Genomic DNA, 25,014 nt, shown 5'->3' with positions numbered 1-25,014 from the left:
GGATTATCACCTGTTGATCTAGACCAATAACACCACAGCAATGTTCAATTTGAGCGAGTAGGGCGACAAAGTAATGCTCTTTGCCTTCTAGTCCTGGAGATTTGGGACTGGCGTCTAAAGGACTACATTTTTCGCACTAACATCTATCAATGGTGGTCACTGAAGAGAGACCCCTTGAGTCTGCAGTCTCACCCCTCACCAGTGGGAAGCTTGCGGTATCCCCCATTGGAATTGTTTGAAATGGATGTCAACAAGAAATGCCAGCTACATGTTTTGAAAAAGGGTCAAGACTGACCGGGGATATGCGTTCCTTCTACCTACGGATAGGCAGGCTCTATGCATTTCCACCCCATCCCCTTCTTTCAATAGTCCTGCACAAGCTGAAACGGGCATCAGGCTGCTGCTTCTTTCTGATTCCACTGAATTGGCCGAAAACAATATGGTTCACTGACCTGCTGATCTTGGTGTCTGCATTTTCTCCCCCGCCCAGAGTCACCTTTTACATAAACCGGGTGGATGGCCTTTTGCCACTGCCTTCAATCCCCTTTCTTATCCGCAAGGTTCCTGGGTACGTGGTTTATGGTCACTTATGGCTCGTTGAGAGGAAAATGGAAATTATCAGGGAGTGAAAGAAAACGCCAACAAAAGCTCAGTAGTTGGGTAAGTGGACTTGTTTTTGATACGGGTCCTTTGAGGAAAAAGAAATGCTCTAGAAGCGACGGTCAACAATGTGCTCTCAGTTGTTAACGTTTTGTAACTTCTGCAAGATCAGTGCATACCTCAATGCACAGTTACGGATCGTTTCCCTTGTGAACCCAGTTAAGAGACATTTTAATTGTCACTCTCGACTATTTCCAAGAAGAAAAATCACTCTTTTGGACCTCCAACATGGTATGCTCCAGGTTTATGCATAAGCCTTTTGAGCCAATGGCTTGCACAGACCTGCAGTGTTTGTCTCTTAAGACTGCTTTCCCGATGGCCATTACCTTTGTCTGAATTGGTGAATTACAGGCCCACTGCAATGATGAGCCTTATATCTTCCATAAGGAGAAAGTGATTCTCCAAACCCATCCAACTTTCTTTATACAAGATTGTGTCAATCTTCCACCCTAATCCGTATTCTTTCCAAGCCCCACTTCATATACTTAAGAAGCAGACCAGTCTCTGCCCTTTCTGGATATGGTGAGGACTGTAAAATGCTATCTTGAATGGATCAAAGGCATAAAAAAGACCTCTTCTCTGGCTCATTAGTTGGTTTTCACTGTTCTCGAGACATACAAGTTAAGAGGCAAGAACCCATCCAGAGGCACTCCACGATTATCCTTTGAGGGGAAGTCCATCTCTGTTCCTCATCAGTCATATTCCTCTAGTAGAAATCTGCAAATCGACCAACTGGGCACCCTCGTTCTTTCCGCAAGCATTATATACTTGATTCTAGTTGAGAAACAATGCTGCTTTTGAGCAGGTCTTTCTAAGAAAAATCTTTGCGGCAGGTCAGTGGCCATCCATCTACTCTCTGGAGGAAAGGGAAGTGCAAAATAGGTTACTATAGTTTCAAGGGTACTCTTAGTCAAAAGTCCCCATTTCTCCACAACAGCCTTCTTGATTTGTGTGCTAAAAAGTTACCACCATCTGTCTGGATAAAAGAACTCTGGTCGTGTGGGGAGGAGACATGAAAAGGCGAGTGGCTATGTGCAGATCCACACTCGTATCTGGTGGAAGTGTCTACATTATTCTGCTTGGCAACAAGCTCCAGCCCTGTCCCCTGACCGTCGGACATCCAAAAAGTATGGGAGGAAGGGGCTCTAAGAATACCATTATTAGTACTACAGTGAGTAACTTGAATTCCATCGCAACATAAAAGGTCTTCACTCAAAGCTTGCCAAAATGTGTGGGCTTTTATCTTACCAGGCATTACTTTTGGATAAGATCTATAGATACTAAAAATATACAAAGTAACAAGTAAACCGTTAATTGTTAATCACAATCTTTTAGGTGATATGTTTTTCAAAAACATATTAAAAAAATTCGCATCACACTGTGGCTTTGGAATTACCAACATAGACAAATGCCCCCATAATTCCTTCAAGTATGCAGACGTTGCATTCTGAGAGTTGGCCTATTAAAGCTGCAGGATCTCATAAATGGTCCACTTGACTGGATGCGTTGATAAGTAAAATATGGAGTAGATTGTGGATGTATTAAATGTTATTAATTGGTGCACATTTAATCCTTTAAAAAGTGCTGATATTTACATAATTTCGTCATTAATGCATTTATTCGTTTGGCACAGGGAAGGACCATGTATGCAGATTCATAGGCTGTGGAAGGAATGATCGCTTCAACTATGTTGTCATGCAGTTGCAGGTAAAGTGGACCGTACATTTTCTCTTTGATTTTATGATATATTTGTGTCAGAATATTTGCTAAACAGCACTTCATAAAGTTAGAATATTATAAGTCCAGAAGAGCTGTATATGTAAAACACAGTAATATGAACTCCCCATGAAGTGTTTAGCTGAAGTTGTAACCTGGACATTCACAACCATGGGCATATTTGCTTTTAGTAGAATCTTGGGGTTGCTGGTTTCCATCGGTCTCCAGGATTCTTGATTTTGTTTACAATTGTTATCAAGAAAAGACTAAGAGAATATTGTGAGAAACCTAGGGGTATTCTCCCTTGTAGACCCCGAGAATCCTCTATTCAGATGGCATGGGGAGGGCCCTCGCTTTTGGATCCCAACCCTGGGGGTTGACAAGCGAGGGAGGATCACCTGGGTAGCAGAGGCTGGGGTTGCCCTCAGGAGAATACCCTAGGAGCGATGCAGTGTTCCAACAGGACAATATGTGAAGAGATCCCAGAAACCTTTGTGTTATGCAAGTCCAGTTATCCCTAACCCAAGGGAAACACCAACCGATTTATCCCAGAGCAACCCAGAGGAAAGGGGAATGCAAGGTAAAACAAAGACATAATCTTAAATCCAACACCTCTTTGTCTTTCCCCAGTTTACATCATGGGAAGTATTACAGGTCTGTGCTTGCATGTCCAGGTGAGTAACATGGGGGAAAATTTAATCAAAGAGAATCACCTTTTGTCTACCAAACTAGGGCCAGGGGATCTGCCCCTATCCTTTACCAATCACCTTGTAATATAGCCTGTAAATGCCAATTCTCATCTCACCTCATCTCACCCTCTCCATTTCCAACAAATACTGAGACGTGGAAGAGGCAACTAAGATCAGTAAAGATTACCCATAAGAATAACATGGGGAAGATAAGGGGAACCTACCCTACAAAGAACTCCAGTTGTCCCACTAATAGTCAGGCATTTAATAGTGACCATTCACACCTGGCTCCACTTAACAGGGTTTTTCACTATAAAATGTATGGTCTTGCACAGATGGAGGAGCAAGCTGGGGATGCAGTCCGGACAGGAGCCTAGTAACAGAGAAGCAGAAGCTGCAAGTTGGAGGAGGATGGTGTGCAGAGACGCTAGCCTGTTGTGAATTAAGGGCTGCAGCATGGCAAGGGAGCCGTGCCTCCAGGGAGCCGGAGAAACACAGCCTACACTCTGCCGTCCAGGTTCAGGAGAGTGCTCGTTCCCTTGGGGCCTGTGCCGACTCCAAGGGTGTCTGAGGGGCAGATGCTAGGACCCTGGTCTCAACCCTGCATATCCTGGAGGGATCCCCCGCTCAACGCGACACTGCCCAGTGAGTTTCAGGAAGAATGTGAGAGAAACTCGGGAGCGTGAGTTTGGATGAGAGCGGAGCGGGAGAAAGGCGCGGACAGTAAAAGCGGCACAGAATTGAAAAAAGTATATAAAAGCTGGTAGCGCAGCTGAAAGCAAGAGCGAAGCAGAAAGTGTAAAGTTGACAGAAAAGGCAAAAGGCAGATCGGTGCGGAAAGCGAGCAAAAGGCAGATGGGAGCAGAAAGTGAGTGAAAGTTAAAGACCAGCAACAGTACAAGTGTGCACAAGGGTGCAAGTGACCCGTAACAGAAAAGCGGGTGCAAGGTAGCACAAGAAGAGTAAAGGAAAAGTGCCAGGGGAAGGATAGAAAAAGTAAGGCAATAGTGCAAAGTGTGCACGGAGAGGAAAGAAAGTAAAGGAGTTCAGGAAGTGCCAGAAGAAGACAGAAAGAGAAGAAAGAAATACAGGGAGGGGTCATAGGTCGGAGTGGTCGTGCTGCAGAGGAGCCAATACCCTGGCGTTTTCCAAAGTCTATGACTTCACCCCATAAGTGAATGATATGTGCAAAGAGCTGTATGGAAAAGGCAAGGTTCATCCTGACAATGTGAACCGAGTTATTGAACTTGTGTTTGAAGCTGCTGGAAAGGGGCCTGAGCTTGGGGAGGGAACCCTGAAAGGCCCAACCAAGTTGGAGACTTATTGGCTGGCTTTATAGTGTTGAAAGGAGTGAAGTGTAGAGAAGGGAACCCCAAGAGAGCTTCAAGAGGAGCGGTTACATTTCTTTTATGGTGTTTGGAGCTTGAATACAAGCAAATTACACAACAAAATAAACAATACATTTAGACCAACATTGTGACCAAGCTAAAATGTATAAAATCGTTGTAAATAATTTAAACTAGCTATAAAAACAATAAAAGCATGCATCCATAAAGCTTGTAGATTTAGTACCAAAACTAGTTTCCTATATAATGACTATAGAAAGTGCATATAATATAGTACATGAACAAGATTCATACTATGGCAGGCCCATTTTCCAAATGATACCACCCGGTACTAATTCAACATTATACTGCACCTTTCAAGAAATGGTTCCTTTTTAGCCAGGTCCGATGCAGATACTTTCCAACGAACTAAACAGTGTTTAGGTTCTGCGTCTATTTACACATATTCAAAGCCTGGCCTAACGTGTGACATTAAGAAATTTCAATAACAGCTTTAAATATCTGGATCTCAAATCCTTGTAACAGGTACAGAACAATAGAAAATGGACTAATGACTTCCTGATTTGCGTATAGGGCATATGCTTTTTCTATCAGCCTTCCAAGTGCATGTAAACTTAGCCACGCTCAAGGTGTTAAACCTGAATTTTAGATAAAGTGCTTGTGCAAATGGCGGAACAACATCAAAGTATTCTTCACAGCCGAAGTCCTGTTTGAATTAGATATTGGTTCCCGGTAGAGAGCTGAAGGCAAGTAGTCTCCATCTTATACCATATTCGGGCCGTAGCTGCCTTCCCGATTGTCTTTGATTCCAAACAGATTTCATGTGGTTTTACCTAATGCCTACTTGGAACTGTAAGCACATCCTAGTAATAAGTATTGGTTATACTACTATAGTTAGTTTGCTTCTAATCTATAGAACCCCCAGGATGAGCTCCTTCATTTGAAGAAACCACCTTAGTGCGCTACTTGGAGAGTACTTAAAACCCACCACACCCATGGTTGTCTTTGGCAACTTTAATCTTTGGACTCATATTGAGTTGTACAAAGAAGCCGCCTCATTACTTCCATATTCAAGGTGATTGTGTTTACCCAGTATGTGGATCACCCCACTCATAGGGAGGGCAATACCCTTGATTAGGTATTATCACATTACCTTGCCCTTTCTATTCCTGTCATTACTACCTGTCCCTGGACTGACCATTATGTAATATTGTTTGTTCTCTCTCATCCCGCTACTGTCAATAAGATGAACACTAACCTGAGCAGAAGAAGGTCAAGAAACGTTAGGAAGGTCCCTGCCGAAGCATTTAATGAACTAGCCATACCTATGCTGGTGAACAGATTGACATTTAATGACACCATTGTCTTAGCTTACCAATATAATGAGATTACATCGAAGGTCATCAATACCTTGGCACCAGAAAAGGTCAGAATTGTAAAGAGTGAAGTAAGAAACGCGATATGGTTTAATGACAATGTCATTATGCACAGGAAAATAAAGAGAGAAACTGAAAGGGTTTGGCATAAAGACTCCTGCCTGGAAACCCTCATCACATATCAAGTTGAAGGTTATAGAGATGCCATCCTGCAGGCTAAACAGGATGAGTACAATCATAGGATTACTGATTCTAAGTCAAGTCAAAGGGATCTCTTTCCAATTCTTAGGGATGTTGAGGAGGAAAAAAAGCCTCTGACCAGTAAAAAAGAATACCTGGTGCCTCACCAGTCAGAATGAGTTTTCCAGGAAAACCGATCATCAGACCACCATTAATGCCCCCCAGATTGCCTTTCAGTGCTCCACTACCTTTTATTTACCTGAACATTGCCCTACTAGCAATGCTAGTCCCTTGTCACCTAAGTTTAATTTCAAGCAAGTTACAGAAATTGAAATGATCAAAATGTGCTTAGCCTGAAACCATCTTTATGCAAGGGTAACTCTTTGCCTGCAAGTATTAAAGGATCAGATGCCACGCATCACTTATTACTAATATTGTCAATTCATCCTTCCATACTATGACTGTCCCAGGGTGTTTGAAAGAAGTCTGGGTTATGCCTCTCCTTAAAAAGGAGACATTGGATCCTGAGGTTACGGGTAATTACCGTCTGATTACCAACGTTATTTTCCTGCGGAAAATTCTGGACAGGACTGCTTACCTGCAGCTACAGGGGTACATTGACAGAAACCATCTGCTTGGAAGTCGCCATTCGGGATTTCATGCCATTACCTGTCCATTAACAACTTGACATTTGTGGCTGGCGCCCTGGTCAACTCTAAAATGGGCTACTGCAACACCCTACTGGCAGCTCCAACTAAAGCCAACCATAAGACCCTACAGGTGGCCGAAAATAATACAGAAAGGGCAGTGTTTGGTCTGAGTAAAATCGATCATGTCAGAGTGCAGAAGCTCACTCCACTGGCTGCCTGTCCGGCACCGAATGTTGCATGAAATCCTCTCCCTCGCACATAAATGTTGCATAGGTAAAGCACCAGTCAACCTGTCCGCGCGGCTGCATGAGGCCCTGGTGGTTATATCCTTACGTTCTAACGGTAGCAACAAACTGCACACTCCTCGTTTTAAATTCTTTGGGGGCACGAGTTTTGAGGTTTGTGCACCTGCCATGTGGAATTCACTACCTCCCGACTTGTGTTCAATATCCTGCACTCTTAAATTTAAGAATTCAATAAAGACTCATCCTTTTAACTCCAATGACTAACTTTAAACATCCGAACTCTGACCGCTTGCCCGACCTTGATCATAGTTCTGATTTGCAACGGTCCGTTTTATTTGTGCGCACTGAGACATATGGACATGTGTGTTGAAAAGAATGAATAATAATAATCGGGCACCTCTTGATGTGATTGAGCCATGTGAGGGATCTTCCTCCCTCGAAAGACATAACATGTTTTAATGCTTCCCTATTTCTTGGTAGCACTGGTGTGCCCCATATCCAAGCCTAGTACAACACAGGCTTAAGTTTATCTCTTCAATTATTGGCCTTGTATCTATCTCCATCCAGATCAAGGCATTGGAGGTACTTGCGGTAAGTAAAAGTAGTTGTCTTAAGAAGGTGTTTTCAATGGTGATGAGCTGGGCATTGGAGCACTCCCAAAAGATCTGCCGCGTATAGTGCAGAAGATTTAGACTGGGAATTATACCTCTTAATCGCTAGTGATACTGCCCCGCCCCATGCCTATGGGCAAACCTTCTCACAGCCCCACTATTGAGGTCTAAGATTGTACTAACCTTTGCAAGGTGAGAGGACCAAAAGCAATTTTCTGTGAACTTCACTCCCAGATAATCCTAGGATGCTACATGCTCCAGACTGTTACCCTCTACTTTCACATCCAGGTGTTAAACCTTACAAAGTAAGGGTCGGAAGACCAACGCCTTGGTCTTACTGGCGTTGATCTCCAGACCCAAACCTTTACATTTACTACTGAAAGGATCCAATGTCTTCCTAAGCCCCATCGGAGTCAGTGCCAGTAGGGCTGCATCATCTGCAAAGAAAAGTGCCAGTATCTTATCCGTACCCAATTTTGGCAGATCCATGCACTGTTCTAATCAGTCCCTGATTACTTCATTACATAAACAAAGGAGCACGGCGCCAAAACACCTCCTTGTCTAGCGTTAGAGAATTCCCTTGCCAGTGCCCAACGCACTGTGGCATGATTCCCGCAATACAGGGACTGGATTAAAGTCAATAGATGCTTTGGAATTTGTCTATCTCTCAGTACCTGCTATACTTGTGCCCATGCGACCCCATCAAAAGCGGTCCTCGGGTTGATTAACATGGTGTTGCAGAAATATGTAGTCCTGCATAGATTTTGGCAGGACTACATATTTCTGCAACACCAAAAAAAGCCTAAAAGCCTATGGTACCCTTTCTGTCCTGAAAACCCACTTGGAGATGGTTGATGTCCATAGAAACAACCCGTTCTTGCAGGTGCCCGAGCCGGACCTTGGCAAAAATCTTCCCAGTAGAATCCACCAGGGAGGTGGGGTGATAATTTGCAGGGCTATCTCTTCCCCCTTTTTATAAATTGGGACGATTTTGGCGCTCTTCCATGACTTCAGGCTGACATTCGAATTGATTAGAGCATTAAAATAGCGACACACTATAGGGGCCCAAACTAACAATTCTCCCTTAACCAAATCAATGGCAATCTCTTCTGGGCAGGGGGAATTTGTTACATTACATCTGAAATAAGGGTACAGATAACTGCATTTACTTTCTGAAATCATATTGCTTACAACACAACTTTATTATTCTTTGCGTCTCATTAAGTCTCATTCATATTAAGTCCCCATCACCTCTAGGGATATATACCTCACAGCTCGCTACCTCAACCTCTCTTGATTTCCGTGGTGCACAGCACATGTCCACACTTCATAATCCGGTTTGACCAAAGATTCAAACTTGTTCTTATGCTCTGAACACTTCATAAGGCAACAGGCTCGACCTCCCCTTCCCCCCTCCCTCCCTCCCCCTTCCCCATCCCCAAGAGCTCCTCTGCTTTCTCTGGTTTCCAGAATAAACCATCCTCATATTTCCATGTGATCCTAAACTTTGTTGATTATAGGATGCCGTTCATCACCCCCTTTATCTTATTCTTAACATTATTCAGCCTCTGCCTCTTTTCCACTATTTTGGGGGGCCAGGTCTGTGATTATGTGCACCTGTCAATCATTCTCAAACATTCCTTTTCTTTAGCCACAGACATCAATCTAACACTCAAAAGATCCATGCTTGTTTCTGTTTCCATTTGCCTTAATCTTATTTAATTTTTCCATATAAAATGTGTGCTTTGCTGTATTCTGGAAAAGGAGCTGTTATCCAATGCACTCTGAGCATGCTAGGATATTAAACCTCAAGATGGCAGCTGCCAGGCCCAGGACCCTACTCTGCTGGATTCTCACTGATTTTTCAAGGGATTTGGATTTTGTTGCCAACAATTTATTTTCTTTTTATTGGAGAATAAAATCTTTAATCACTGCCAGAATTGCATCTAGGGTGATCAACCTATTGAGGGATTCTCGTAGGTGTGCTTCCAACCAATATAGCTCGGGCTCCTCAAGGTAGCCACTTAGGGCCTCCAGGTCTCTTGTGCATTTAGAGCTATACAAATCTTAGTAAAAGGCTTGGAACCCCACTGCGATGTCCTCAGAGTAAACCAACTCCCCTTGGGGGTTCTTCACACATTCTACTAGGGGTGGATGTCTGTCGGCAGCTATCATACGTGGCAGGAGCGCTCCCGGTTTCTGTCCCTCTACATATTGCTGCACCTAATGCCCACGGGCTAGGAATCAGATTTCCTGGTCAACATTCGCCCTGAACCCATCAAGTTCCTCACAGAGTTGGGCCAAGGTCCGGGGTGTCAGTTTTTCAGCATATTCCCCCCCCCTCTAACACCTTAATCCGGGTTTCCCCAACAGGGAGTTCCCTTCTGATGACCAGTAGAATTTCTCCCCGCAGTTCCTGCGCAAATACCGGGTCCTGGAGCACACCAAATTTGAACCGCCAACAGTAACCGCCCCTCCCGCCTGTCTCCGGCTCGCACTCTAGTAGTACGGGAGAGTGATCGGACAGTGTTCGAGGAAGAATGTGACTACTCCCCCAGTGAAATCCCCCCTCACGGGACACTAACAAATAATCTAATCTAGAGCTTGAGCCAAGAACCCAGGAGTGGTATGTGTAATCTCGAACATTTAGATGCCGTTGCCTCCATGCATCACCAGAATCACACTTTGTCGGGGATTGTGGCTAGTAAAAACTGGGGCAATTTGTGCAAGGCAGACCTCCGCGGATTCCCACGGGTGTCCTCTTTTTGGAAATGCATGGTGTTCCCTGTTTTCCTTGGTGGCTTGGACACCCTAGGCCCAAATCTGTAGGGTGTGCGCATGCGCAGAATTCCTGAAATTATGCTGTGCCGAAAGACTTGGGGTTAGCCGTATTGTAGGCTTTCCCCTTTGCGCCCAGGTAGGTGCACCCACACATGTGAGGTACCGTTTTCGTAGGGACACCTGTGGGAACGCCTGACGGTAGGCCATGTGATGTTGGTGGCGTATTTCGGTGGGTGAGCAGAGGGAAATGTGCGGAAATTGTGTTTTTCCCCACCAAATTTGGACATTGCGGGGGGTTCTGGGTAATAGATTCTGGGCCGATTTGCGCAAGTCAGACCTCTGTGGATTCCCACGGGTGTCCACTTATCAGAAATGCATGGGGTTCACAGTTTTCCTTGGTGGCTTCAACACCCTATGCCCAAATCTGTATGGTGTGCACTTACACGAAATTCATCAAATTCTGCTGTCCGAAAAGACTTGGTTAGCCTTTTGGCTCTCCCCTTTGCCCCCAGGTAGGTGCACCCACACATGTGAGGTACCGTTTTCGTTGGGACACCTCTGGGAACGCGGGACGGTAGGCCATGTGTTGATGGCCTATTTTGGTGGGTGAGCAGAGTGAAATGTGCAGAAATTGTGTTTTTTTACCCCCAAATTTGGACTTTGCCGGGGGTTCTGGGTAATAAATTCTGGGCCGATTTGTGCAAGTCAGACCTCTGGATTCCCACCGGTGTTCTCCATTGGGAAATGCATGGGGTTCCCCGTTTTCCTTGCTGGCTTCGACACCCTAGGCCCAAATCTGTAGGTTTCCCACATGAACAAAATGTGCTGTGCCAAAAGGCTTGGGGTTACAAGTGGGTTAGCCTTTTCCTTTTGTGCCCAGGTAGGTGCACCCACACATGTGAGATACCGTTTTCGTCGGGACACCTGTGGGCAGGAAGGTATGACATCTGTTGGCGACGTGTTTCGTTGAGTGGACAGAGGGAAATATCTCTGAAATCTGCGCCAAGGGAAGTTTGGTAAACAAAGAAACAAATTGAAAATGGCAGGCTGCACTTTAGGAGGGGCTGAGGGGCACCTAAACCAGCTGAAAATGTTGAAATGTAATGGGGGGGTGCACCTCTCCACCCCCACCCCAAATGGAGGGACAGGGCATCTCATGTAGCCCTCTCTGGGGACAGATAATGGGGGGGCATGTTATGCCCTCCTCCCTGGGGTCAGGGGTCCCTTCCTAGCAGCAGATATCTGCCCCAGGGAGGGCTGCATGACATTGTCCCCAGTCCATTGTGGAATTACAAAATTCCCCAGCGGTTTGGGGTGCCCCACAGCACCCCCTAAAATGCTGTCTACCATTTTTACTTTTTCCTTTGTTTACCCAACTCCCCTTGGCACAGATTGCCACAATAGTGTGCCATTCTGCCCCCAGGGTTCCCATAACCTACTGACCCACCCATTGTGGGGCCTGACCGACATTTTTTGGTGGCCGTCTCCCCCCCCCCGACCCCAAATGGGTGGGGGGGTCCACCTCATGCAGGCCTCCCTGGGCCTCCTACGAACGGCTGCGTGAGGTACACTCTTCCCCCTCCCCCCCCCCTCCATTTGGGGTGGGGGTGGAGAGGGCCACCAATGTGCCCATCTGCGCCAAGGGAAGTTTGGTAAACAAATTGAAAATGGCAGGCTGCACTTTAGGGGGGGGGCTGAGGGGCACCCTAAACCGCTGGAAAATTTGGAAATGTAATGGGGGGGGGGGTGCACCTCTCCACCCCACCCCAATTGGAGGGGCGGGGCATCTCATGTAGCCCTCCCTGGTGGCAGATAGGGGGGGGGCTGTCCTGCACTCCTCCCTGGGCTCAGGTGTCCCTTCCTAGGAGCAGATAACTGCCCCCAGAGAGGGATGCATGACCCCAAGTCCATTTTGGGTGGGGGGCCTACCCCTTTCCATAAAAAAATTCCCTGGTGGTCCAGTGGGGGGCACTCCCTTCCATCCCGCCCCCCACCCAACCCCAGCCATGGCATTTTTTTAAACATTTTTTTGCCCCATTCCCTAGGGGCAGATGAGCTCCCATCTACCCCAGGTGGGCCCTACCCTGCAGGCCCAATCGTTTAAGGGGCCTGCCCAGACTTTCCTGGTGGCCTTCTCCCCCCACATTGGATGGGGGGGGGCACCTCATGTACTCCTCCCTGGGGTGAGAAATCTGCCCCCCAGGCAGGGTGACAAGGGGTCACCCCTTTCCACTTGGGATGGGAGGGAGAGGGCCACCACCCTTTCAAGTCCTAAAAATCTGTGGTGGCTAGTGGTCCCCAACCCCCTCCCTCCTTCCCATGGTTTTCAATTTTTTTCATCTATCTGCCCCCAGGGGTCTCCATACATGTGAAAAAGGGTGGATCAGTAGAAGCACTCCCTAATATTGTATATTTAGAAATTAGTTTAATCAAAGGTGTAAAGTAATATCAATACTTTTTTTGAGGTGCGGGGGAGGAAACGTGAACCTGGCACAGGATCACTGCAACAGTATATGTAGAGGAAAAACGAGGATCCAAAAGTAGGAACCCTCCCGTCCCCTGCACTCTATCAAAAATCCATCAAAAGATGGTTCAACAAACTTTCAAAAGCATTAGTAATAGTTAAACAATAGTTTTCAAATTAGATAGATAATAAAGATAAACATTCAATGATTTCATAAAGGGACCAAAAGGTGGTTTTAATTATAGTCACAATTAGTTAACCATAAAGCCTTAGTGTACAAGAAGCCAAAATGACTGTCTAAAAAAATACCATGAAAACAATAAGCAATGATAGTCCATGTATACAATTTATGGCTGACGCGTTTCGGGATACATATCCCTTCTTCTTGAGCCTCGTTGATTTGGACTGCGGAACCTAAATAAACATAAAAAGCTGTTTCAATACACAACATGTTCATATATTAGAAATTAAACAAAGTAATTATTATTGATCTCACATAGACATTACATGTATTGGTCTATCCAATTGGGTGCAGTTCAAAGACATCTATAAAGGATGTTAATCCGAGTCATCCCAGTTAGAGGGGTCAGTTCAAAGACATCTATAAAGGATGTTAATCCGAGTCATCCCAGTTAGAGGGGTCCCACCCGGGATCAGTGCGCCAGAGAGTGTACATTAATTACTACAGAAGTAATCAAGAAGAGTTGCTAACGGTTGCCTATCAGTGACAACGGCCTCCATTACATATATCAAAGCCATTCAAATAATGCAAATAATGGCATGTCCATCAGTTACATCAGCCTCCATTGATTATATTCAAGGAATTCAAATAGTGGCGTACCTTAAGTTTAAATCAAGGTCAAGTGTAAATTTCCACTCAAAGCATGGTAAAACCGTTTGTTCCAATTCTTCCCGCCGGTCAGTGAAAGAGAACTGCTCTTTTCAAAAGTGCATAGTGCCTACGGGTCAAACAAGAACAGAGCGATTCTAAAGATAAAATATTAACTTCCCACACAAGAGGTCAACACAATAGTGTGGTTTTTATATAGTTAGCGCTAAACAAGCAGGGCTAATTATAAAGTCACGGCTTACCTCTAAAGTCGTAAAATCTGACGGGAGAAAACGAGTGTGTACTCCGCTAGCACAGTGATCTTAAAGTGTCTCAGGTTATTTCGCAAACAGGACAGATTGTTCTGTATGGAGAAATAGAGAGATAAGAGCTCAATCAGTTCCACAAGGCGGAACTGCGGGGTCTGTGTCTGCACTGAGTTGACAATCTGTAAACACATATTATATTCACCTCTGTAATGGAATCCCAAGGGATACTTGGACACGTGTAGAAAAACAGCCGCAATAGCGGATGAACGCTCCCCGAATGCGAGCGCTTCGGAGCAGGAGGATGCGTCCCCCGTGCTGGCTGAGGTGGGTCTACTGGTAACCCTGACAACCCTTGACACAGACAGTAGCCCATCTAGGACTAAGCGTGTGTGTGGTAAACATAGAAGACGTCCTAAGTGAGCACACAATACAAAAAGTGGCTCTTAGACTGGTGCAAATGGGAGCGCCATTTTGGAATGTACTTTGTAGAATGGAAAAAGTGACTGCTGCAGCATATAGACAATGTCTGCTCATTAATGTAGAACAATTTAAGGACCCGTAAAACACAATATTGTGTAAAGTAAGGAATGTAAAATGTTAAGTCCTTCATGTTGGTCTAAATCAAAGAAAAGGGTTAGTTATGTGAATTGACTATGGTAAATAAGCGTGCGCACTACACATTGTGGCCACAGTAAGGATCCCCCTGATGGAACAACATTTCAATTTCCATGGTTTGGTTCAGATTGAATGTGTATGTCTGGAAAGCGAACTCGCACCCAAGTGGAAAACACCTCCGAAAAGAAACGGATGCCAATATGCTGTAGATAGAACCCGCACCATACTTCAGAGCTTGAGCTTATGAACAGTGGGCCGGTCAACATGTCCCGGACTGATTAGACTTTAACAGTTATTCAACTGTTGGTAACGGCTAATGACATTTGATATGTCTATTCAGGTAGAAATTTTAACTATTACATAAGTACAATTAATTAACTAGAGGAAGAAATACAGGGGAATTGTGGTGAAAAAAATATAGTAAATAGTTTTGAATAGGAAGAGAATTAATTAAGATGTCCTCTACCCCAAGTAGTATAAACCAGCGGGGGCAGATGAAGAAAGAAAAAAGAAAAAGAAAAAGGTATCTTTTTACACTATATAGTGGGGACACCATTTCTCTACGAAAGAGCCAGGGGTCTATTAAGTTCAGATAAAGCACCTCGGGGAAAATTCCTCATTGAGCCCTTGTGGGTTAAGTGTGTCTAGCTGGTGTATCCAAAATTTCTCCCTACGGGAGAGGATGGATTGGTAGTCTCCCCCTCTATGTGGCTTCTTGACGACCTCCAAGACTTGAAACTTGATCTGGGCCACCGTGTGGTGGTGTTCCATGAAATGTCTTGCCAATGGAGATTTCGTGTTCTTGCACCTGATGTTGGATTTATCCTCTGTTATTCTTTCCTTACCCGCTCTTGTGGTCTGGCCCACATATAGTTTACCACAGGGGCATTTGATTGAATAGATAACACCTGTCGACATGCAGGTCGCGTAATCCCGGAGTTTGAATTTCTTGCCCGTAAGGGGATGTGATATGTTTTCACCCTTAATTACATTGTTACAATGGGAACATCCCAAACATGGGAATGTGCCCTTCTTTTTTGTCTGTAGAAACGTATGTTTATCTTTAGGTGGCTTCTCGGCTCGCACAAGTTTATCCCTCAAGTTCTGGCCTCTCTTAAAAGCCATCATTGGGTATTTGGGAAATAGTCTTTCAAGCAATGGATCATTATGGAGAATACTCCAATGTTTCTTGATTGCTCTCCCTACTTGAAAACTTTGCTGGGAATACTTTGAGATATAGAGTAATGGAGTCTCCTTATTTTTGATTTTAGGCGTGAGAAGTTGTTCCTTGCTAACCTTAGAAGATCTCTCCTTAGCTTCTTCCAGGACAGGTTGTGGGTAGCCCCTCTTTTCAAATTTATCCAACAACTTGGTACATTCAACGTCGAGTCCTTCAGGATCAGAGACTATCCTTTTCAACCTTAGGATTTGGCTGTAGGGCAAACTACTTAGCATTGACTTTGGATGGAAACTCGAGAAGTGCAATAGGTTGTTCACATCTGTCGGTTTGTGGTAGACGTTAGTTGCAATTAGATTGTTCTTGATCTCCAGGCTAACATCCAGAAAATGTAGGGATGGTGTGCCTACCTCCATCGTGAATTTAATATTTTGATGTACTGAGTTTAAGAAATTGAAGAAAGATGTAAGTTCATCCTTAGTGCCACACCAAATTCCAAATATGTCATCGATGTAGCGTTTCCATAGCAGTATTCTGCTTGACCAATTCTCATTCTCAAGGACATGTCTGTGCTCGAATCTGTACATAAAAGTGTTAGCATATACAGGGGCCATTGCTGACCCCATAGATGTTCCTGTAACTTGGAGGTAAAAATTCCCTTGGAATCTAAAATAATTGTTATTCAGTATTAAGCTAAGGAGTTTCACAATCAGCTCCGGGTCACCCCTCATTGCCTGTGAGTTTAACAATAGCCCTTCTACTGCTTGAATGCCCTCCACATGTGGGATGGAAGTGTATAAACTGCATACGTCCATACTGAACAATATGCAATCTGGACTGAGTGCTCTGACTTCTTGGATACAGTTTAGGAAGTCTGTCGTGTCTTTAAGGTACGTGGGAATGTTCTGAATGAGTGGTTGAAGTAACCGGTCAATATAAATGGATAGTGGATCGAAGATGCTGTCCGTTCCAGCCACAATCGGTCTTAATGGAGGGTCATTTTGATTTTTGTGGATTTTTGGTAATCCGTAAAACACTGGTGTGATTGGATGCTGGTTAATCAGAAATTCACTTGTTTTACAGCTAATCCATTTATTGTCCAAGGCTTGCTCGATGATCTCTTCAATCAGCGATCTAATTCTCACGATTGGATCACCATTCAGTTTAGTATAGGTGCCAACTTCATTAAGTAGTGACAGGCACTTTCTTGTATAATCATCCGTGTCCATGACAACAATGGCTCCTCCTTTATCGGCCGGTTTTATGGTTAGGGATTCATCTCTAGCCAATGCTTCCAAATGATCTAATTGACACTTCTTTACATTGATAGGGGTAGAAATTTGATAGTTAATCCGTTTTAAGTCCGTAATGACTTTCTTCTCAAAGAGGTTAAGGATGGAGTTCTGTATGTGTGGATCAAAGTTACTTTTCGGACGTATTTCCAATGTTTCACCCTCGGATTGACGATTTTCCAGATTCTCATCGGACTCAAAAAAGATTTTGAGTCTGAGTTTTCTTAATAATCTGTGAAAGCAAATTTTTTCCTCAAACAAGGTGCTGTTGTTCGTGGGAATGAATGATAGTCCACGATTTAGCATTTCGAGTTGACCACTATTCAGAACTTTCTTAGAAATGTTGACTACCAGATTTTCACTCATCTGTTTTGCTTTTTTTGTTTTGCTTTGCCCTCTCCTTGTTTTTCTCTTGATTTGTCGCGGAGGACTAAAAAAGCCCCAGTGTCATTTGGACTTGGTGAGCCTATAACTGGTGTTATTATTGGTGTTGAGAGGGGTGCTGTACCTCCGTTAGATGGTGGAGGTGTTCTTCTTGCTGCGTCAGTAGCTGAACCCCTATACATACATGTGGCCTCATGCTTTGGGGCCTCGGGGGGGGGGGGGCAGTGGGGACAGCGCTTACCTAGTAAGCAGCCCCCCTCCCCCCGCTTTCAAGACATCCCTGGTGCCTAGTGGCATTGCTAGCCACGGATCGAGCGCTCTGCGCCAGATCCATGACCAGCAATGCTGTCACACAAGGTGTTGTTGGAAAGGGGGGAAATTTCCCTTTCCAACGACACCTGCCTCGATCTCCGGCTTGAAATACAGCCAGAGATCGAGGCAGAGGGAGAAGGGCACTCGCCTTCTCTTCACTGCAGCAGCCGAAAATGGCTGCCGCAGTGAAAATACTTTCATGCCGGTGTGCATTACGCTCGCTTACGTGAAATAGAATTTTAATCCAGTCCCCTGGCAGTGAGGGGGGGACCTCCTCCTCACATAGCCCAGGGGTTGGATTACAGTTTTGAGCGATCCCTGTTTGCAGGGATTACTCAAAACAAGGTGCCAAAAGGGACAAGCCATCTCGTCCTTGGCAACACAGAGGTTATGTCAAGGACAAGATAGCTCGCCCTTGGCACTTAAGGGGTTAAATATGGTGGGAGAGGAATAGAGTACAAAAACACAGCATGCAGATCCCACCATTTTGCATACGCCACCACGCTCGGCTAAAATGATGTCTAACACCATCCTATTTTGGAGGGCTACTAATCTGATCGTCTTCTGTTCTAACGTCATGTTATACAAAATATCAGTGGTCCTATTGATGGTTTTCTCCAGTACCCTTGCTAATTTTCTGATATCTTCAGAATTCATTATCTATCCCCAGAATGGCACGAAGGATTTGGCAACAACACCCAGGACTTGTGAAGGAGTATCACCATTCTCATCCTGCCTGGGACGAGCTTTCGAGACTTCAGCAGTGGTGGCAACATATACTCCTGGCAGCAATATACCCAAATAACAAGTACCCTCCCAATCTCTGGATAACCACAGATAGGCCTCATTGCCGCAAACAAAGTAAACAGGATCTCCTACATACAGGTCTATCCTCAATGGATAGAATTGCAAGGTTTGTACAACCCTCGAATGTACCCATTGGTTGAGAACCTTCTCTTCGTATGCAGAATGGAACGGAATTGGGACTATGATTGATAGTATAGGAAGGAGACATGGCATCCCTATTGCCTATGGGAGCCATCTTAAAGGTAATCAACGATTAAAAAGGTCTAGAGAATCTGTCAGAATGCCTAATAGAAGCAACGTTTAGCTTGCTCCTATTCGCAAACAAAGAACATCCTAAAGGTGTTAAGACTCGCTTTTCAGATTCATTAAGATTAGTCTTGTCAAAATTCCTGTTGACACTATCATTCCAACGGCCAAAGAATAATGCCCGAAGCGTAGCAAGGAGTAGTTAAAGGGAGAGGATGAATATACCAGCCCAGTCCCTTTTTCCCATGTTATGGCAAATGCGAACACACCCAGCAATTTGTTTTGTTTAGAATGGCATGGGTTGCATTCATAATAATTAAGAGTGTTATTATGATATCCCCCTCTGTGTTGGAGGTCTCGAGGAGGAACAGTGTGCAGATGCACATAAGGTGTAGACACAGTGGAGGTACTTGCAGTCGGTAACAAGACATCAAGCGGATGCACATTTTCTAGATGCCAAAACCCAAATGTCAATATAATCGTAACAATTTCTGTTATTGTAACCAGTAACCATTTGGTTCTCTAAGACCATGACCCTTGACGGGCAGATTCATCATCAAACAAGTGACCAACATACTTTTTAGTACAAGTGGCCTGTAAAATTTCTGAGAGTCCGTTAAGAAGCCTCACTGTTTGGCTTTTTAAGTTCATCCGGCGGTGGATCCTGACCACGTAGCCTATGTTGATTGAATGTAACTTTGCCGGTCCCGCCTCTTATTTGTATTCAGCAGAGGAATGACGAGGAACTGGCTAAACAATGGTTTCTTCTGAGCACAGCCTATACTGCACTTAAGTTTGATTCTGTGGTCGCAGATCGTACCTTAAGACTCCAGATACGGTGTGATCCGTGAACAAAGTGTTGTCGTTTCCTGAAGACCATGATTAAGCAGAAGCAAGATCACTCGATGGTGAAGAGGATTTTGAAGACTAACTTGAAGAAGCAACATTCTCCAGCATGGGGTCTGGCATGGATTCACATGCTCATGAATATTCCCCGTCGTCAGGCCGGGAATCCTCGGTATAGAAAAAATCAGTATCAGTTTCGTTTCTGATCTGTCTTTCTCAGTAGTAACCAATCACTGGTCTCTGGGTCATACCGCCCCCAGCCAATGACTGCCCTCTCCCTAAGCCCCGCCCCTGTCAGTCATCCTCAGGTTTTTACCGCACTTTCAAGTGTTGGGAGTCCTCATGCTGTAGCTCTCGAGCTTTTGCTGCGTTTTCGCGCTTTTTTTCAGGAGATTTTCTCATTTTTTTGGTTAAATAGAGCCTCAAGCTCCACCGTTTCTACTTCCGATCAACGGGGATCCATTTCGGAGTTTCTACGCCCCTCAAGGGTGAAGATTTTGTCGAGTTACGCTTTTGGAGGATTCCAGAAGTTCTGAGGCCCTCCCCGGACATGGCCCAGGAGAAAGGGAGCTCGACGCCCGGGAAGCTGTTCAGGACCTGCCCTGGATGCCAGCTTCAGAACGTTTTCAAGGAGGACGAGCATTCGTTATGCCTCTACTGTCTCCATGAGGACAAGACGCACAAGGAAAAGGACTGCGCGTTTTGTGGGAACATGTCGGAGCGGACCATGAAGGATCGCCACCTCCGTCTCGCCAACTGGCTGGAAGGTAAGAGCCTGCCAGGCGAGAAGAAGAAAAAGAAGTCCGAGCGGTCTTCTAAGTCCTGTGAGGGTGCCCCGGCGACGGGGGCCCAACAAAAGGCTGAGCACCGCGGGCACCGGGAGCGCCGAACGGTCGGGCTCCTTGGCTGCCAGGAAGGGCGCATCCTCCCCGGCGCCACCGACCACGAGCCAACGCTCTGGCTCAGGTAAGAGGAAGTCCTAGAACCCGGCGAAGCTTCTGGAGAGGCGCCGGTCGATCTCGAAGATTCCGGCAGAGGGGGAGCGAGGCTCGGACCCTCCCCCCAAGGTGAAGGCCCCAGGCGTACAGAAGGTGACGTTGGCCTTAATTCACCCTGCTAAGACCTCGATTGAGGATGTCGCTTGTGGAGGCTACACCAGTGGAGGCGCCCTCAGGTACCAGAGTCTCCCTGCCACCGCAGAGAGAGTAGTCTTTCAGGCCCATCGAGAAGACCCCCACGAAGTCCTCGTTGGAAAGGGTGGGGGAGGGGCTGGTGGCCATCGTGGATACGGACACGACCTCTGAAGAGGAGCTCATCCAAGTCGTGGAGGAGGCCCAAGCCATCGGGAGGGATCCCGACGAGTGCGACGGTGACACAGACGAGGCTCCTCAAGAGCCTTCGCTCCCGTCATTTCCGGCGCCGCAGGACACCTCAGCGGCCATTTTGTCAGCCATCCAGTCCTTATGCTCGGAGATAAGGACTAGGTTGCCCCTTCCCCCGACGGAGGTACCTGAGCCAGACCCGACGGGGGAACTGGAGCCAGGGCCTTCGGAGAGCCCACCACTTAAGAGGAGGAGGACGCATCCTAGGCCTCCTCTCCCGCCTCTGCGGCCTTCTCTGCCTTCCTCCCGGTCCACTACCCACGGGGATGATACAGGCATGGACACGACTACGACGGGTACGGATGACGATGGGACGTGTCCCCCGTCGCCCCCTTCCCGGGCGTCCCCGCCCAACGAGATTGGATCCTTCCATGCTATGATTTCCAGGGCATCCGAGCTCTTCCAGCTCTGCCCCGAAGAAAAGAAGGAAGGGTTCCTTTACCAACGGCGCAAGGCTAAAAGGAAGACGGTCCTCGCGTACTGCTTCTTGATGACATCTGGGATGAGGGGCTCGCCCTTCTCAAGAACCCTGCCACGGCTCCTGCGAAGAGGGACCGGTACGAGAAGAAGTACCGGGTCCCCGACGCTGCCCCCTTTTGCCTTAGGGCGCAACCTACCCCGGATTCGGTCATTTCGGCGGCGGCCAAGAAGAAAGCGGGGGGAAATCGGCCTCGACTTCAACCTCCCCGCCTGACGGCGAGGGTAGGAAGCTGTATGCGATGGGACGACGGGTCATCTCATCTGCAGCGACGACCATCAAGGCGGCCAACGCCCTGGCCATCGTAGCCCGCTACGACGGGGAGTTGTGGTTCAAGATCGCCCCTCTGTTGGACTTCCGGACGCCAAGAGGGCTGAGGCCCTGGAAATCTTAGAGGAAGGTGAGATTGCCTCGGACCACGCCATTACGGTGGCTACGGACATCACCAACACCGGTTTCCGTCAGTTGGGCAACGGCGTTTGCCTGAGACGAGGATGCCTCAAGGCGACGGATTTCCGCCAGGACGTACAGACTAAGGTTTTGGACATGCCCTTCGATGGGAACAACCTTTTTGGCAAGGCGGTTGATGAGTCCCTTCAGGCGATCAAGACGGACACAGACGGCCCGTGCACTGGGTGTGCTCCAACCGCGACGGCCGTCCTTTCGGAGCTCCAGAGGCAGACAGGGTGCCTCCAAGGGAGCCGGCAGCAGCTCCTCTACGTACCGTCAAGCGGCAAGATCTTCGTCGCAGGAGGCCTACAGGGGACGCGGCAAGTCAGGTGGATCCCGCCGTCGTCGCCAAGGTGGTCAAGGAGGCAAAGCGGCCTCCAAGCAAGATTGAACCGACCGTCGGGTCGGGCCCCCGCCGAAGCACCCCGGTGGGAGGCCGGCTGACGAAGTTCGTCGGCGTGTGGGAGTCGATCTCCACCGACCGTTGGGTGCTGGACGCCCTGGCCCTGGGGCTCGCCCTCGAGTTCCACAAGAGGTGCCCCCACATTCCTCCCGTGGCCAGGAAGGAAAATCACGTCCCTCAACTGCTGTTGGAAGTAAGGGCGATGCTCAGGAAAGGTGCCATTAAGCTCGTTCCAAAGAGGCTTCGGGGCTCCGGAGTTTACTAAAGATACTTTCTCGTAAAGAAGACAGGAGGATGGCGTCCCATCCTGGACCTGCGACGACTGAACAAATACATCAAGGCAGAGAAGTTCTGGATGGTCACCCTCCAGCACGTGCTGGGACAGCTGAAGGAGGGCGATTTCCTGTTGTCGTTGGACTTGGAGGATGCATACTTCCACATCCCTATTCTAAAGAGACACCGAAAGTTCCTCAGGTTTGTGGTCAAAGGGCGGCACTACCAGTTCAAGGCCCTTCCATTCAGATTAGAATCGGCGCCCAGGGTGTTCACCAAGTGCCTAGCACCAGTGGCGGCGCGGCTGCGCCTGCAGAGGATCCACGTCTACCCCTACCTGGACGACTGGCTCATACGAGCAAGGACAAAGGAGCTCGCTGTGGAACACACTGCGAAGACCGTCCAGCTGCTCACAGACCTGGGGTTCTCCATCAACTTTCCAAAATCCCACCTGGTCCCGTCGCAAGTCGCCCTGTTTCTGGGAGCACAGCTCGACACAGTGGCGCGGCGGGCCTCACCGTCGGAGAGGATAAGGACCATCCTGGGAAAGGTGCAACGTTTGCTGGCCACGGACGTGGCCAGAGTGAGGTCTATCAAGTCCCTCCTCGGAATGATGTCTTCCTGCATTTATCTGGTGCGCCACTGCAGACTTTGGATGCGGCCCTTGCAAGAATTCCTCGATGCCCACTGGATCTAGACGACGGGCAGCTTCGAGGACAGGATCCCTCTCGACGAAGTGTTCCGTCAGGCGATACGATGGTGGGGTGTCCGCTCTCATCTGACGGCGGGAACAGGGTTCCTAGCCCCGGCCCACCAGGTGACGGTGACGACAGATGCCTCCCGGGAAGGTTGGGGAGCGCACACCGGGGGTCTCCACGCGAGAGGCCTTTGGCTCCCGGACGAGAAGACTCTCCACATCAACATATTGGAGCTCCGTGCAGTGTTCTGGGCCCTCAGGTCCTTCTTTCCGTCCCTCAAGGGCAAGGTGGTGAGGATCTTCACCGACAACACCACCACAATGTTTTACATTCGGAAGCAGGGCGGAACCAGATCCCCTGCCCTATCCAAGGAAGCCCAGGATCTGTGGCATTGGGCCGTCCCCCAGGGGATGTTTCTGGTACCCTTTCATCTGGCAGGGATAAAAAACACCATCACCGACTCACTCAGCAGAGAGCTGCACTCGTGCCATGAGTGGGAACTACGCCAAGATCAAGTGGACCGACTCTTCCGACGATGGCGCGAACCCCAGATCGATCTCTTCGTGACAGCAGTGAACTCCAAGTGCCGGAGGTTCGCCAGCAGGTTTCCCCAACCGAGGAGCATGGGCGATGCTTTCTCGTTCCCTTGGGATGGCCTGTTCCTTTATGCGTTCCCGCCATTGCCGTTGCTACTCCGGCTCGTCAACCAGCTCAAGAGGTCCCGGTGCAGGATGATCCTCCTCGCACCGGGGTGGCCGAGGCCGATCTGGTTCCTGGACCTTCTGGACTTGTCAGCGTCCACACCAGTCAAGCTGCCGACGGACGCGGATCTTCTCTCCAGAGAAGGAGGCGCCATTCTTCATCACGAACCAGAATCGCTGAGCTTGCAGGCCTGGCTCCTGCAGCACTAGAGTTTGGAGGGTACGACATCCCGGCCGACTGCAGAGAGTTTCTTGCGAAGGCCAGGGCATCCTCAACTCTCAAGTGCTACGGACACAAATGGAAGAGGTTCTCTGTCTGGTGCCGTGCACAGAAGATTAACCCTCTGCGGATTACGGCCCCTCAAGTATTGCCATACCTATTGTCCTTGGCCAAGGCTGGCCTGTCTCACGCTTCCATCAAGGTACATCTGGCTGCCGTCTCACGTTACACCAGAACTACAGGACGGGCGTCCTTGTGGTCTCATCGACTGGTGAAGGCATTTATGAAAGGACTGTTCCGATCATTCCCGCCGGTGAAGGGCCCTGCCCCGGCGTGGGAGCTCAACGTGGTTCTGACTAGGCTCATGGGGGCCCCATTCGAGCCTATGCATTCAGTGCCGTTGAGGTTTCTGTCGTGGAAGACCGCATTCCTCGTGGCCATCACCTCTGCACGACGAGTGGGAGAGATCCAGGCCCTGTCTTGCAAGCCTCCATACTTGACTTTTCACGACACGAGGGTGGTGCTCAGGACGCACCCCTCCTTCATGCCCAAGGTGCCGTCGGACTTCCACCTCAACGAGCCATTGGTGTTGCCAGTTCTCTTCCCGTCGCCTTCGTCGCCGGCTGAGAGGACTCTGCACTCGCTGGATGTAGCTAGAGCGCTGAAGTTCTACGTGGACCGCACAAAGATTTTTCGGAAGACATCACAGCTGTTTGTGAACTTTGGACCTGTGAATCAAGGGAAGGCTCTCTCGAAGACTTCCATTTCCAGATGGCTCTCCGGCTGCATCATGCATTGTCACCGGTTGGCAAACCGACCGTTGCCAGGCCGTCGGAGGGCCCAATCGACCAGAGCGATCACTGCTACTACGGCGTTCCTGTCTGGTGTGCCCCTGCTTGACATATGCAGGGCTG

At 47.7% G+C, this 25,014-nt stretch overlaps 1 protein-coding gene across 5 annotated transcripts in view; it reads left to right on the top strand.

The window, feature by feature from the left end:
• The window catches only part of TTBK2 (tau tubulin kinase 2), a 1,138,589-nt gene that overhangs the window by 310,824 nt on the left and 802,751 nt on the right, over positions 1 to 25,014 (top strand). For all 5 annotated transcript variants that reach the window (XM_069638663.1, XM_069638662.1, XM_069638661.1 and 2 more), the window contains exon 5: positions 2,294 to 2,367. In XM_069638663.1, the coding sequence (XP_069494764.1) occupies positions 2,294 to 2,367 (74 nt within the window). The remainder of the gene's footprint in view (positions 1 to 2,293; positions 2,368 to 25,014) is intronic.

This window comes from Ambystoma mexicanum, chromosome 14, assembly GCF_040938575.1.
Source record: "Ambystoma mexicanum isolate Mex_15411 chromosome 14, UKY_AmexF1_1, whole genome shotgun sequence".
NCBI lineage: Eukaryota > Metazoa > Chordata > Amphibia > Caudata > Ambystomatidae > Ambystoma > Ambystoma mexicanum.
The sequence above is the reverse complement of the archived record's forward strand: the minus strand, read 5'-3'. Positions and strand labels throughout refer to the sequence as shown.